At 35.3% G+C, this 12,658-nt stretch overlaps 1 protein-coding gene across 3 annotated transcripts in view; it reads right to left on the reverse strand.

The window, feature by feature from the left end:
• The window catches only part of GSKIP (GSK3B interacting protein), a 20,001-nt gene that overhangs the window by 4,887 nt on the left and 2,456 nt on the right, over positions 1 to 12,658 (reverse strand). Inside the window, exons 2-3 of one of the 3 annotated variants that reach the window (XM_011370203.2) lie at positions 9,538 to 9,621; positions 2,063 to 2,321 (exon numbers count right to left, since the gene is read on the reverse strand). In XM_011370203.2, coding sequence (XP_011368505.1) covers positions 2,063 to 2,320 — 258 coding nt within the window. In that variant the 5' untranslated portion in view covers position 2,321; positions 9,538 to 9,621. Of the gene's footprint in view, positions 1 to 2,062; positions 2,322 to 6,424; positions 6,544 to 9,537; positions 9,622 to 12,658 lie in introns of those variants that run through there. The other 2 variants (XM_011370205.2, XM_011370202.2) reach the window with 2 other exon arrangements.

The following is a 12,658-nucleotide window of genomic DNA, read 5'->3' on the forward strand; positions in this document are numbered from 1 at the left end:
TTCCAGGACCCCCAGTGGATGCTTGAAACTGTGGATAGTACCAAACTCTCTCTATATTATGGTTTTCTCCTATACTGAGAAACCTATGAGAAACCTGAGAAAGTTAAATTTATAAATTAGCAAGAGATTAACAATAACTAATAATAAAATAAAAGAATTATCACAATCTACTGTAATAAAAGTTATGTGATGTGGTCTCTCTCTCTGGTAACTGAGATGGCTGCTAAGTGACTAATGGGTGGGTGGTATATACAGCGTAGATACAAAAGGGTGATTCTTGTCCGGGCAGCGTGGAAGGCGGCGGCACGAGATGTCATTACGCTACTCAGAAAGGCATGTAAGTTGAAACGTATAAATTATATCTTTCTGGAATTTTCCATTTAATATTTTCAGATCGTGGCTGACCACAGGTAACCAAAACTGCAGAAAGCAAAACTGTGGTACGGCAGAGGACCACCACATTACAGTTCCATCTGCCCCTCTCTCATCTCCGTGAGGCACAGGGATCAGGTTTTATTCATTGTTTAGTTCCAATTCCTGACACAGGACAGTTGTGTTAAGTGAACAGGACTGAAAAAGCAAACATTTAAGTACCTATTATGCCAGGTTTTATAACTGATCTAGATCTTTTTGCATACTTTATTCATATAATCACCCCCCAATACTTTTGTTTTGTTTTTTTTTTTAAAAACTCCAGGTTATAGATAAAGAATCAGAGACTTGGAGAGGCTGACTGACTCACCCAATATCACTCAAGTTCACATGTAAGACTTCTGATTCTGACCAAAACCCTTCCTACCTCACCAAAGCCATCTTAGAATTAATCGAGATAAGATAAATTAATTTACCTGGGGTCATTTTTCCTCTGCTTTTGCTTTGCCTATTTCTATTTAAGATCCACTTCTAAAGACTACAAGCTTTAAGTAAAAATTCAGAGGTTTAGGAAGGCATATACAAAAATTAGCCAATTCAGGTATTACTCTCAAAGTAAAAGCAGCCATCTACATGGCAGTCGTGAGGGAACCGGGAGTGGTGAAGATGCTGGCCTTTCAATGTGCTTCAATGTAAGTGACCCTCTGACAAGGAATATACAGAACATGTGATTCATAAACATCTTAAGGAAACTGAATGTAGCGAAATAGAGATGTTCACGTAGTCACTGAATATAATATTATGTGACATTCTTACCTCTTACTTAGGCCTTGGCCTCTCTACCTTATGATACTGTGCAACTTTGGGGAAAAGTCAGAGATCTTTGACCAAGACCGAATATTAGTTAATTGGTAAAGTTAAGAACTTTGCAACTTTGGGGAAAAGTCAGAGATCTTTGACCAAGACCAAATATTAGTTAATTGGTAAAGTTAAGAAAAAAATCTTAGAATTTCTATTCCTTGTTCAGCAGGTCAAGATTTTTATAATCGTTAAGTGGGTTTTGTTTGTTTGTTTGTTTTTTAATGAAAAGCTGGTCTGGGCGGTGCTTTCTACTATTCTAAACCCAGTAATCTGGCTTAAGGAATGTAAGGAGGTCACTGTGCCTAGAAAAGCTCACGCCTAATAAAGAGACACTTGTAATAAAGAGCCTGGGGGACACTCTTGGAAATCTGGATGTGTGACTGTCTGCTGTGACTTAATTCTGGTCCAACGGCTGGAGAACAGTGGAGTAAAGTGTGTTGTTTTAATAGAAGAAACATTTGTAAGAGGTAGAAAAAGATCCTCTCAATACAATGATTGCAAAACTCATCCAAAGCAGAGAATGCATAATTTTGGTGGACATATTTAGCTATAGGTAAGAAATAAATTAATTTTGGGGGTGATGATTAAAACAAAGTAACACTCTGCAAATCAAATGTTTTTCCTTTAAAAAAAAAAAATCCATCTCCCCATGTTCACTGAAAGACTTTAGAATTTAAAAAATTCCTAGAAAGAGAAGTTCTTAAAAAAATCTTGGAAGCTACTGAGTGTTGAGTTCTCATTTAACACTTTCGCACTCCCTGACCCCTCTTTCATAAAGCGGAAAAGATAGAAATACATTTTTTTTCCTCTGAAAAGAAAAGGGCCTTACCCTAAGCCCCGCCTCAGTGAGCTCCAGGCAGTATCTGTTTCCTTCTCTGGTTTCCACGTTGATGTAGGCCACGTCATCCGCACAGCGCAGGGTTTTTGAGACAAACATGTTGTTAACAGCAAAGAGAACATCGTTTACAACTGCTTCAGCTTCCAGCCTCATGTCTTTCATATCAGTTCCTTCGAAACCATTAAGCTCTGCATTTTCTTCAAAACCTGACATGCTGCTTAGCTCCATGGGGTTACAGTCTGTTTCCATCCTGCAAAAAAGAAGACATCAAACTTGCCTACAGAAACAAGTTCCGTATGTTACGGCTGCATTAAAAGCGGCGACATCTTACAACTGCTGCTCAGTTAAAAACATTAAGTAGTTAACAACTTTTAGAAAAATATTGTTTAAATTATTTCTAGTAGTTTTTCACAACAAAATTATAGACACTTATAGATTTTCAAAAGAAGGATCTCTGTTCACTTCTCCCCAAAAGGTTAATTCCTATGTTGGTAAGAATTGAGAATATCAGTTTTTAGCTATTTCAAACAATGCCTCAGTAAAAATCTTAGTACACTGTTCTTTTTAAATGTATAATTATTTTTCTAAGATAGAGATTTAAAACTGGAATTGCTGAGTCAAAGTACGTGCTCATTTTAACTTTCGATAGTGCTGATTTACCATTCAAAAAAAGGCTGTACTGATTTAAATTCGATCAGTAGAATATGAGGGACTGTACCCTTTTCCACCACATTCTTTCCAATACTTTTTAATATTTGCCAGTTTGAGAGGCAAAGAATCATGTTCTCAGCCACTAACCCTACCTCAGAGAAACTGAATCAAAATCTCTAGGAGATTTTTCTGGGTATTTTTTCAGAGCTTCTGGGTGATTCTACTGTATAGTCATTAAAATTTAGAATCTAAATTATCAGCAAAAATCTTAGAGAGATAGAGTTCCCACAGCTGCATGTTATTTGCACATTATAAATACCAAAACTATTTGCTAAAGATAATTTATGATAAACTATATAAAACTATTTTAAAAAGTTATAGAGCAAATGTACAAATATATTCCTCTAGTCCCATTCTAATGGTATATTTATTTTAAAGATCCTTTATCTAGCTTCCCACAGTACTTTACGGAATGTCACTCCTAACAATACAAGTTAATTGATTTACCAATCATTGCTAAAGCAGTCTGTAAGATAACTGAAATCTAATATTGACTTACTATATATAAATGTAAAGATACTTGATTTTCTAAAAATTCCTACCTTACTCTAAATATAATATACTTGGTTTTATGAATAAAAAATGGGCCCATTTTTTTTACAGAGTCAGTTTGAAGACTTTGAAATTTGTTCACTATAAATCTCTTAGCTTCACAGATATCAAACATCTTTATTTGGCTTAAGTAATCGAATACCTCAATTAGGGATGTCAGAAATAATAATCATTACATGAAAAAGATGTTTGTATGAGACAGTGTGACAGTATATAAAGTTTTTAAAGCAAGAGTCTAATTCATTGCAATTAGGACCTTAATGACGGAGAAAGATGAAGGATCCCCACAAGGATGGGGAAATCCTCACAGGTCAGTAAAGAAGGTCATCAAACTGTTATGTAGTAATTAGCACCAAGTGGCAAGAAAGAGAGATACACTTCCTAAGACTGTGAACTTCTAGACGATTTTTTCTAAAATATCTTTGAATGACACAGAAAACAGCAGACATTCAGAACTTCTGCCAATGATATAAATGATAGATTTTATTATTGAAGCATTACACAAGAACATTTTAAGTTTACTAAAATATTATCATAACTTCTCTTCTGTTGGTTGTCACAGGCTCTTATTTATAGCCTTTCCCTTTCCTAATAGCACCCAGATTTTCCAAGGGGAACCATAATGCCCCCTTCTCCTACTAAGTAAAGTAACCATGCAATTTGGGCGAGATTGACTTCAACCCCAGTGACAGACTGTTCTAAACTAATCAATATACAAAATTCTTCTAGTCACTTTAACTCAGAATAGAGCACAGAGCTCCAGTTGTTCCTGGCATGGAAACATCCTGAGATGGGAAAAAATAGCTCAAGGATGCTGCTGACAACAGGAAAAGAACAGAGCCAAGAGAGTCACTGAGAATGGAGCCAGAGGCCTGATGGCTGCCCAAGCTTTGCCCTTTCCAGTTATTGTCGGCAATAAATTCCCATCAATTTACTGGCCACTATCAGAAAGTATCCTGATTTAGAAGACTACCAAAAGTGAAAAGCAGTGATTTACTTAGCTCTTGAAGAGCTTTATATACGAGATTGGAAAAATGGTGATATTTTTGTACCTGTCATATAGAAAATGCTTATAAAAGCTCTGCAGAATTTGAATATCAATATGTGCCTGTATCAAGTTTCATATTGCTGCCGTAACAAACTATAACAAACTTAGTGACTTAAAACAACACAAATTTATTTTCTTACAACTCTGGAGATGAGAAATATAAAATGAAGGTGTCAGCAGGGCAGCATTCCTTCTGGGGCCGTCAGGGGAGAATTTGTTTCCTTGCCCTTTCTAGCTTCTGGAGGCCACGTGGATTCCTTGGCTCATGGTCTCTTTCTGCCTTCAAAGCATGTCACTCTGACCTAAGGACACTTGTGATCCCATCGGGCGCACCCAGACAAGGTCCCCCATTCAAGGCCCTTAACTTAGCAAGCCTGCAAAATTCCTTTTGTCATATAAGGTAACATAATCAGTTTCTGGGGATTAGGACGTGGACATCTTTGGGAGGCCATTATTCTATCACAGTGTCGATATCTTATTAGCAGGAAAAGTCTCTGAAGGTAATTGAAGTAACTTCATTTTTTGCCCTTCCATTTTGGAACAGTCATAATTTACTTTTAATTAACACATTAAATGGGCAGTGTAAATAGGCAGTTTACACGAGTCTCTTAAAAGGAGGCCCAGAGTACTTGTCAAGTTCACTGCCTTTTTTGGAAAGGTTCTTTAATTACGAGTTTCATGCTTTGTACTCTGAAACTCCAGAACCATCATCTCAGCACAATGTACTAAGGATGGGTGTTTCAATTAAAGGCACAATCTTGAAGCCTGCAAGGTGTCTATGAATTGTCCTAAATCAAGAATTCTGTCCAACTACTTGATTCAGGATGGTAACTGGCATATCCAATTAGTTCCTCTCTTGAGGAGTCTGAACACAGCCAAAAAACATGAAGTCAGTTGGTTTTGACAGAAGCCACAGAAGCAAAGCACAGACCAACTGGGTGGCCTTGTCAATGGGGCACTAGAGAAGTGGTTTCTACTTTTTTTGATCATGCATCCCAATAAATGAAAGTATTTTGAGCAGATACCTCATAATATGTATATTTACATATATATTCTACTGCAATTAAAATATTAAAAGTATAAACGGGATGTCAAATTTGAAATGTAAACTTATTTTCTTACTTCTCAGTGGATTATCTTGTATACCTAACTGTGGAAACCTGCACACTGAGGGTGAGGAAATATGTGCCCATTTTGTACCACCACCAGAATTACTACCGACACGTAAGAGCTGCTGTCAGGTTGCCAAAATGGCTGACTCATCTATGTGAATTCTGTAAAAATTCTTGGATTCCCTTTCTGTGGGCAGGACAACTGATCATCATATAAGAAATTCCAGACCAACAGGACTTTCTGTGATGGCAGAAATGTTCCTTAATTATGCTGTCCAGTACAGTAGCTACTAGCCACACATAGCTTCTAAGCACTTGGAAGTCTGGCTAGAGTGACTGAGGAATGGAATTTCAAATTTTATTTAATTTTCAGTCATTTAAATTTAAATAGCTAGTGGTTACTGTATCAGAGAACACAAGTATAGACTTTTGTGAATATTTGTGGATAATATGAAATAATGAACTGAGTTATATTATGGTTGAAAAGTTAATAGATGTAAAGTTAATAACTGAACTAAGCTTACTAGATATAAGAGTAGTGAGATCTGGAAATACATATTAGAAAATCTATTTTGAACTTTAGCTACTCTGTAGAGGGGAATTAACCATCATTGTTTCAACTGGTAAAAACTAATGAATTACTTCTTTTATTATGCAATCTTATCAATTTAGATTCCAAGTTTATTAATTAAATATCATAATCCACTGGTGCATCATTTTTCCAGCATTTTTCTAAGCATTAGAATACTAACTGAAGATGTCTACTGGTAGCTTATAGCCTAATTTAGGAGATAAGACAGGTATGTAAAAGATGTACACAAATATTAATATTACACACATACACAATTAAAACTTAAGAGGTGTACTCAATTGGGAGGGGCAGATGATTAGGGAAAACAATGATATATCTTGGTCCTACTACAAACTTACCACTTAACTTATACGAACTTAGGCAGCCATTGGACTCATGTTTTTCTCATTTATAAGAGGAACGGGTGAGACATTCTTTACTGTTCTCGAGAGCTCTGACATTCCATAACCTATGACATAATTGTTGGTTATGATGGGTCTTGACTCATGGAACAGGTAAGTCAAAATAGGTCTTGAATGAACACAGATGAGGAGATATAGGAAAGCTGAAAGGACTTGAAAATTGTAAAGAATTATTCATAGGGAATAATGCATAAGCAAGTCTGTACAGGGTGTGATAGGATAGTAAGGAGACCAGCTTAGTTTAATATAAAGAAATTGTTGGGGAGTAATAGAAAGGGGTAGCTTAATTTCACAGAGTGCTGATATGCAGACAGAGGAATTTAATTTTGATATAATAGGCCATTTTAAGCTCTTGAGAATAGGAATAGCAATGTCTTCATACTTCAAGTGGGTTTTTTATAGGCAGAATATAGTTTGGTTCTTTTTTTATCCAATCTGGAGGTTTCTACATTTTAATCGGGGTGTTGAGACCATTTACATTTAACAGAATTACTGTGATTGATACGATTACTATGATTAATTTGGTTACTATCTATCTTGCTGTTTGTATTCCATTTGTTCCATCTGTACTTTACTCTCTTTTCCTCGCTGCCTACTGTTTGGACTAACTACTTTTTAGGATTCTATTTTACATCCTTTGGTGGCTTATTAACTATAACTCTTTATTGTGTGTATTGTGGTTGCTTTAGAGTTTAAAGTATACATCTTAATCAGTCTACCTCCGAGTGATTTTATACCACTTCACATAGACCCTAACAAGGGTATACTAGCCTTTGTGCTATTTTCATCATATATTTTACTTCTACATTTTAGTAACTTCATAATACACGTTATTTTTGCTTTACGCAGTTAATAATTTTTCAAAAAGATTTAGGTGATAAGAAAAAAGTGTATTTTGTTTAACTATATAGTTACTATTTCTGATACCCCTCATTCTTCTGTGTTGATCTACACCTGCATCTATAATCTGTTATCATCTTCCTTCTACTAGATGGATTTCCATTAACATTTCTTGTAGTATAGATCTGCTGCTGTAAAATTCTTTCGGCTTTTGTATATCTGAACAAGTGTTCCAACTTCATTTTTGAAAGTTAGTTTTGCTAGGTATAGAATCCTAGGTTGACAGGTTCCCCCCCACCCCCTTTCGAGACTTTTAAAGATGTTTCTCATCTATCATCTTGCTTGCATTGTTTCCCATGAGATATCTGATGTCATTATTATCTTTGTTCCTATTGGTGTAGTTTTCTATGTTTCTTTTCTTAGGGTTCATTGAGCCACTTGCAACTGTGGATTTACCATTTTTAACACATTTCAAAAAAATTTGGCCATTATTTTTTCAAACATTTATCTGTCCCACCTCCCTTTGGGGGCTCCCGATTTCATATTAGTCCAGTGAAGGTGTCTTACTTCTCATTGCTTGGTTCATTTTTCAGTCTCTTTTCTCTTTGTGTTTCACTTTGAGTAGTTTCTATTGCTGTCTTCAAGTTCATTATTCTTTTCTTCTGCAGAACCCAATTTCTTCTACTTAGGTCTTTAAAAAAAAAAAAAAAACCCGTATTTCCCATGTCTTTACTTAAGTTGCTTGACCTCTTCTTTTTTTTTTTTTTAAACATATGAAATAGTTATAAGTGTTTTAATGTGCTTGTCTACTCGTTTCATTGTTTTTTTCTGGGTTAGTTTCAAAAGATTTTTCTCTTCGTTAAGGGTTGTATACTGCTGTTTTGGATGCCTGGTTTTTGTTTTGTTTTTTTAATATGAGAATTTTTTAACGACTAATGAAAGGGAAATATAATTATCACAATTTCTTAATGGATTTTAGAAGTGAAAATCAAAATACATATTTAGAAATATTTAGGGGAAATGTCTATAGAATATTACAAGTAGGTGCCTGGCAATTTTTGATTAAATACCAGACAGTATGGATTTTACCTTGTATGGTGCTAGATATTTTTATATTTCTATAAATATACGTTTTTTAATTTTTCTATTAGAGTTGACGTTCAATATTATTATACATTAGTTTCAGGTGTATAGCATAGTGGTTAGACATTTATATACTCCTACAAATATTACTGAGCATTGTCCTGGGGTACAGTTACCTGGAAACAGCTTGATCTTTTTGAGTTTTGTTTTTAGGCTTTTAAAGGCAATATCAAAGCTGCATTTAGTCTCTGGTTAATTCTGCCCCCACTATGGAGGCAAAAGCTTTCTAAGTACGCTGCCCAATGCCGTATGAATTATGAGGGTTTCCATTCTGGGAGATAGGAACAGGAACTATCTCTGATCTTGTTGGAGCTCTGAAAATTCCTCTATTTCTTTTTGCTAATTCTTTCCCCAGCCTGGGTAGTTTCCTCACACCTATGTGTTGGTCAGTATTGAGGTGCACAGACTAGAGGGGGGCCCTCAATAACTCCACAGCTCTCACTCTCTGTGAAGCTCTACTTTCCAGTACTCTGTCCTAGATGCCTGTTGCCTCCTAGATCCGTATTCTCAATTCAAGGAGACTAATGAGCTTTACCTGGGTTTCTCCTCTAAGTGCCATGCCTGGAAATTCTCTCTGGGCAACGAACTGAGGCAAAAGGCTCACCTTATTTGTATCTTGCCTCTCAGGGATCACTGTCCTTCACTGCTTGATGCCCAAAGTCTTAAAAACAATTGTTTCATATATTTTTGCCCATTTCTTTTGTTATTTCAGGTAGAAAAGTAAATTTGGTCTCTGCTGCTCTATCTTAGCTAGAAGTGAAAATTCCATTACCCAGTTTTGAGCTAACTTTGCCATCTTATTACATTGGTTGTTATTTCACTGATTTTGGTCTCTCCTATATTACTCTGAATCTGGTTCCTTCACTGACACATGCTTACTATGTTTGTATGAACAAGTGCTTTTTAACTTGAAATAATTTGTACTTTGACACTACTTTCAGACTTTTAATCTTTCAAAATTCAGCTCATATACACCTATTTCAGGATTCCCTATCTGATCTCAAAATAAAGTTAATCACTATCCTCCTTCCTTAGTAGAATCTCTGCATTGGTACTATTCTACTTACCATATTTCATTGCAAATGGGGGCCTGTGATGTCTATATCACCAGTACCGTGTCTGGCATAAAGCAGGTCTTCACTAAATATTTTCTGAGTGAATAAACCAAAGAAAAAATTTTAACTCTTTGCTTCTCAAGATGTAGTGCTCAGCCCTGTGACAAAGGGCATACAAAGCCACAGGATAAACATAGCAGACATTCCTTGAAAACACATATCACTATTATAGTAACAACATTATGAAATATGACGCAAAATGGCCTAGAATTTTAAAGCAAATGGAAGTCTCAAGCCACGTCTTCTTTAAGCTATGTCTCCATACCCCTAGGACTTCTTTTGCCTCTGACAGACATATTTGAGTGAAAAATAGGTAAGGAATAGTGTTAACTGAAGGAATTAACTCAAAAAGCTGGAAATTCTAGGTATTGCATCTGGGGATATGAAGGCAGAGGTGGGAGCTGGTAGAAGGGTAGGAGGTTATAAACGAGTTAGACTTTTTCTAAGTATTTACAGCTCTTCTCACTTCAGTTACATTGTCTGTTGTTAAAAGTTAATTATTGATAGCTCTTACTCCATCTGTTGGTATGATTTGGGGGATGTGTTAGTATTTTTGGAGAATTCATGAAACTAGTTATCAAAATAGTGATTTCTAAGTCCTTTATTCTCTGTTTCTTAATTTTTTATACTTCAATTTTTCTACAGCAAAAAATGTATTTATGTTTACAATAGGACAAAAAAAATGTGATATATTTGAAAGTAGAAGGTGTAGGAAGCAGAAACATTTTTCTTTTTAGGAAAGCCAGGCTACTAAGACAGTTAAAGTAATTGATAGCTTCAGTTTCAAAGGAAATTAAAGGTTTGAATTTATCTGCATTTTGAACAACTGTTTTGAAAGTAAAGGTGAAGAAAGTAGATTAATCATAATTAGCAATGTTGATTAATCATAATTAGCAACATTTAGAATTCAGGCGAATCTAAAGCTAGTTTAAATCTTTATTTTCTGCAACATCTAACATTTAATCTATTTTCAATAACTCAAAGACTTATATTTTGAAAAAATTCTAAATTAGAATCATTTGTAGTATAACAAATATAAAGTACTTTAGTAATTCAAATACAAATGGCCTACTTTTCCATTTGTATACTGATTTATAAAGTTACTCTGTACCTTACTTTCAATGACAGTGACACATATACACTAATAACAAATTGAGCCAAATTGAGTACAAATTTGTACTTTCAAATTTTCACTTTGAAAGTACAATTCACTTTGAATTGTACTGTACTTTTGTTGAGTAAGGGGGTGCTGAGGGTGAAGAAATATGTTAATTTGAGAAGTTATTTAAACTGTAAATAAGCAGCAACACTACAACATTGTAAACAACTTTCCCTTCAAAACCAGAAACTGTAATTGAGAATCTAAGAAAAGACTCTCAAAAACAGGATGCTTAAAAAAAATTCCAGGAATGAGTTTTGGTTGCTATATAATCCTTTAGGTTATAGAGAGAATTTGGTATATTTAAAGTACATTCTAACCAACACACACACATACATACAAATCAATAGCTAAAGAAATATAAACTAGAAAACTTCTTTGCTTTCCACTTAAACTCTAAATTGGCTTTCCACCATGTTCTGAGCAATATTCTGTTGCCAGCATGCATCTTCATACATAAATAATTTAGGAAGCAGCCTGACAAAACAACAGAGTCAGAAAGATTTCAAGAGTAGTATACAGATATCAAATTTTCACTTTGAAAGGTTGACTTTTCAGTTGAATTACAACAGTTGGCTGAAGGCTAGAAGGCAGTATCTTAATCATGGTTACTTTTATTGCACCATACATCACAGTCTGCAAAATCATCTCAACATGAACAAGAAGCAATCAGTCTGGTGTGGTTGTTAAGGGCTCTTGAAAAGACTGATGGGGAAAGAATCTCGGTGCTGCTAGTTACCCTGCATTTTGGAGCAAGATATTTGAATCTCTCTCTGTCACACATTCCTTCTAAGGTGAAGCCAAGAGCATCTACCTTAAGGGGACACTGAGAGAACTACATGAGTGAATACGTGGAAAATACTTAGTGTGATGCTGGGCACACAGTAAGCTCAAGAAATATTATGTTATTTATTATACACTAAAATATTTTAAAATATCTTTAAAGAAGAAAGAGCTGAACCTGAAACTCAAGCGGTTTGATTCTTTGCACTTCATCATGTAGGGTGGCTGCGAATGCTGCCTTATATGACTCCAAGAGCCAAGGAGTCACCACCGCATGCCCAACGTTGGAGCCCTAACATCACATTCTTGTTACATCAAGTGCAAATCTTAAAAGGCCAATGAGATCCCATTGGCTTTTCTTGATATTTCACGTTAACATGGATTTCTTTGAAGGATGAACCATTAGGAATCTTTTTATAGAATTCTTAAAAATTTGACACTGGTTGGCTGGTAATTATCTTCACCTTCTTCAATAAACGCTAGGTGCTAACATTTTGTGTACTTTGACAAAATACAAAAATAGCACGGCGATTTAGGATGAGTTTGTACCCTATTTGAGCGAAAAGTATAATGACAGGTCTTAAACCTTAACACATACGCTCAATTTCTCCTAGAAAGCATAAAATGTACAAGGCAGTACACTTAACTTTGAAGGAAATGTTATAAAATCTTCCAATTTTTATTTTCCTTTTCTGATATTTGAAATTTCAGGCATTCTATGGACAGCCTGAATGTAATTCTACATTCCAAAAGAAATCACTTACTTAACATGTGAACCTGAAAGAAGTCAACTGTACCCATTCCTCAAAAGTCCAGCTCAAATTTGTTTAAACTCCTTTTATGTCAAATATTATTATTCATGAACATGTCTTATTCTCTCCACAATTTACCCAGAATCCAACTGCTTTTTATCATCTTCACTGCTACCACTCTAATCCAAGCCACTGTCATCTTTTGCCTGGATTATTGCATTATTCTTGTCTTCCTCTTTTCCTTCCATCTCTATACGAGTCTATTCTCAACACAGCAGGTGGCATGTCACTCCTCTCCTCAAACTCCTTTACCCAGAATAAAAGCCAAAGTCCTTATAACGGCCTATGATGCCCTGTATTACCCGACCCTTACTCTATT

Source organism: Pteropus vampyrus, unplaced genomic scaffold (genome assembly GCF_000151845.1).
Source record: "Pteropus vampyrus isolate Shadow unplaced genomic scaffold, Pvam_2.0 Scaffold164, whole genome shotgun sequence".
Taxonomy (NCBI): Eukaryota; Metazoa; Chordata; class Mammalia; order Chiroptera; family Pteropodidae; genus Pteropus; species Pteropus vampyrus.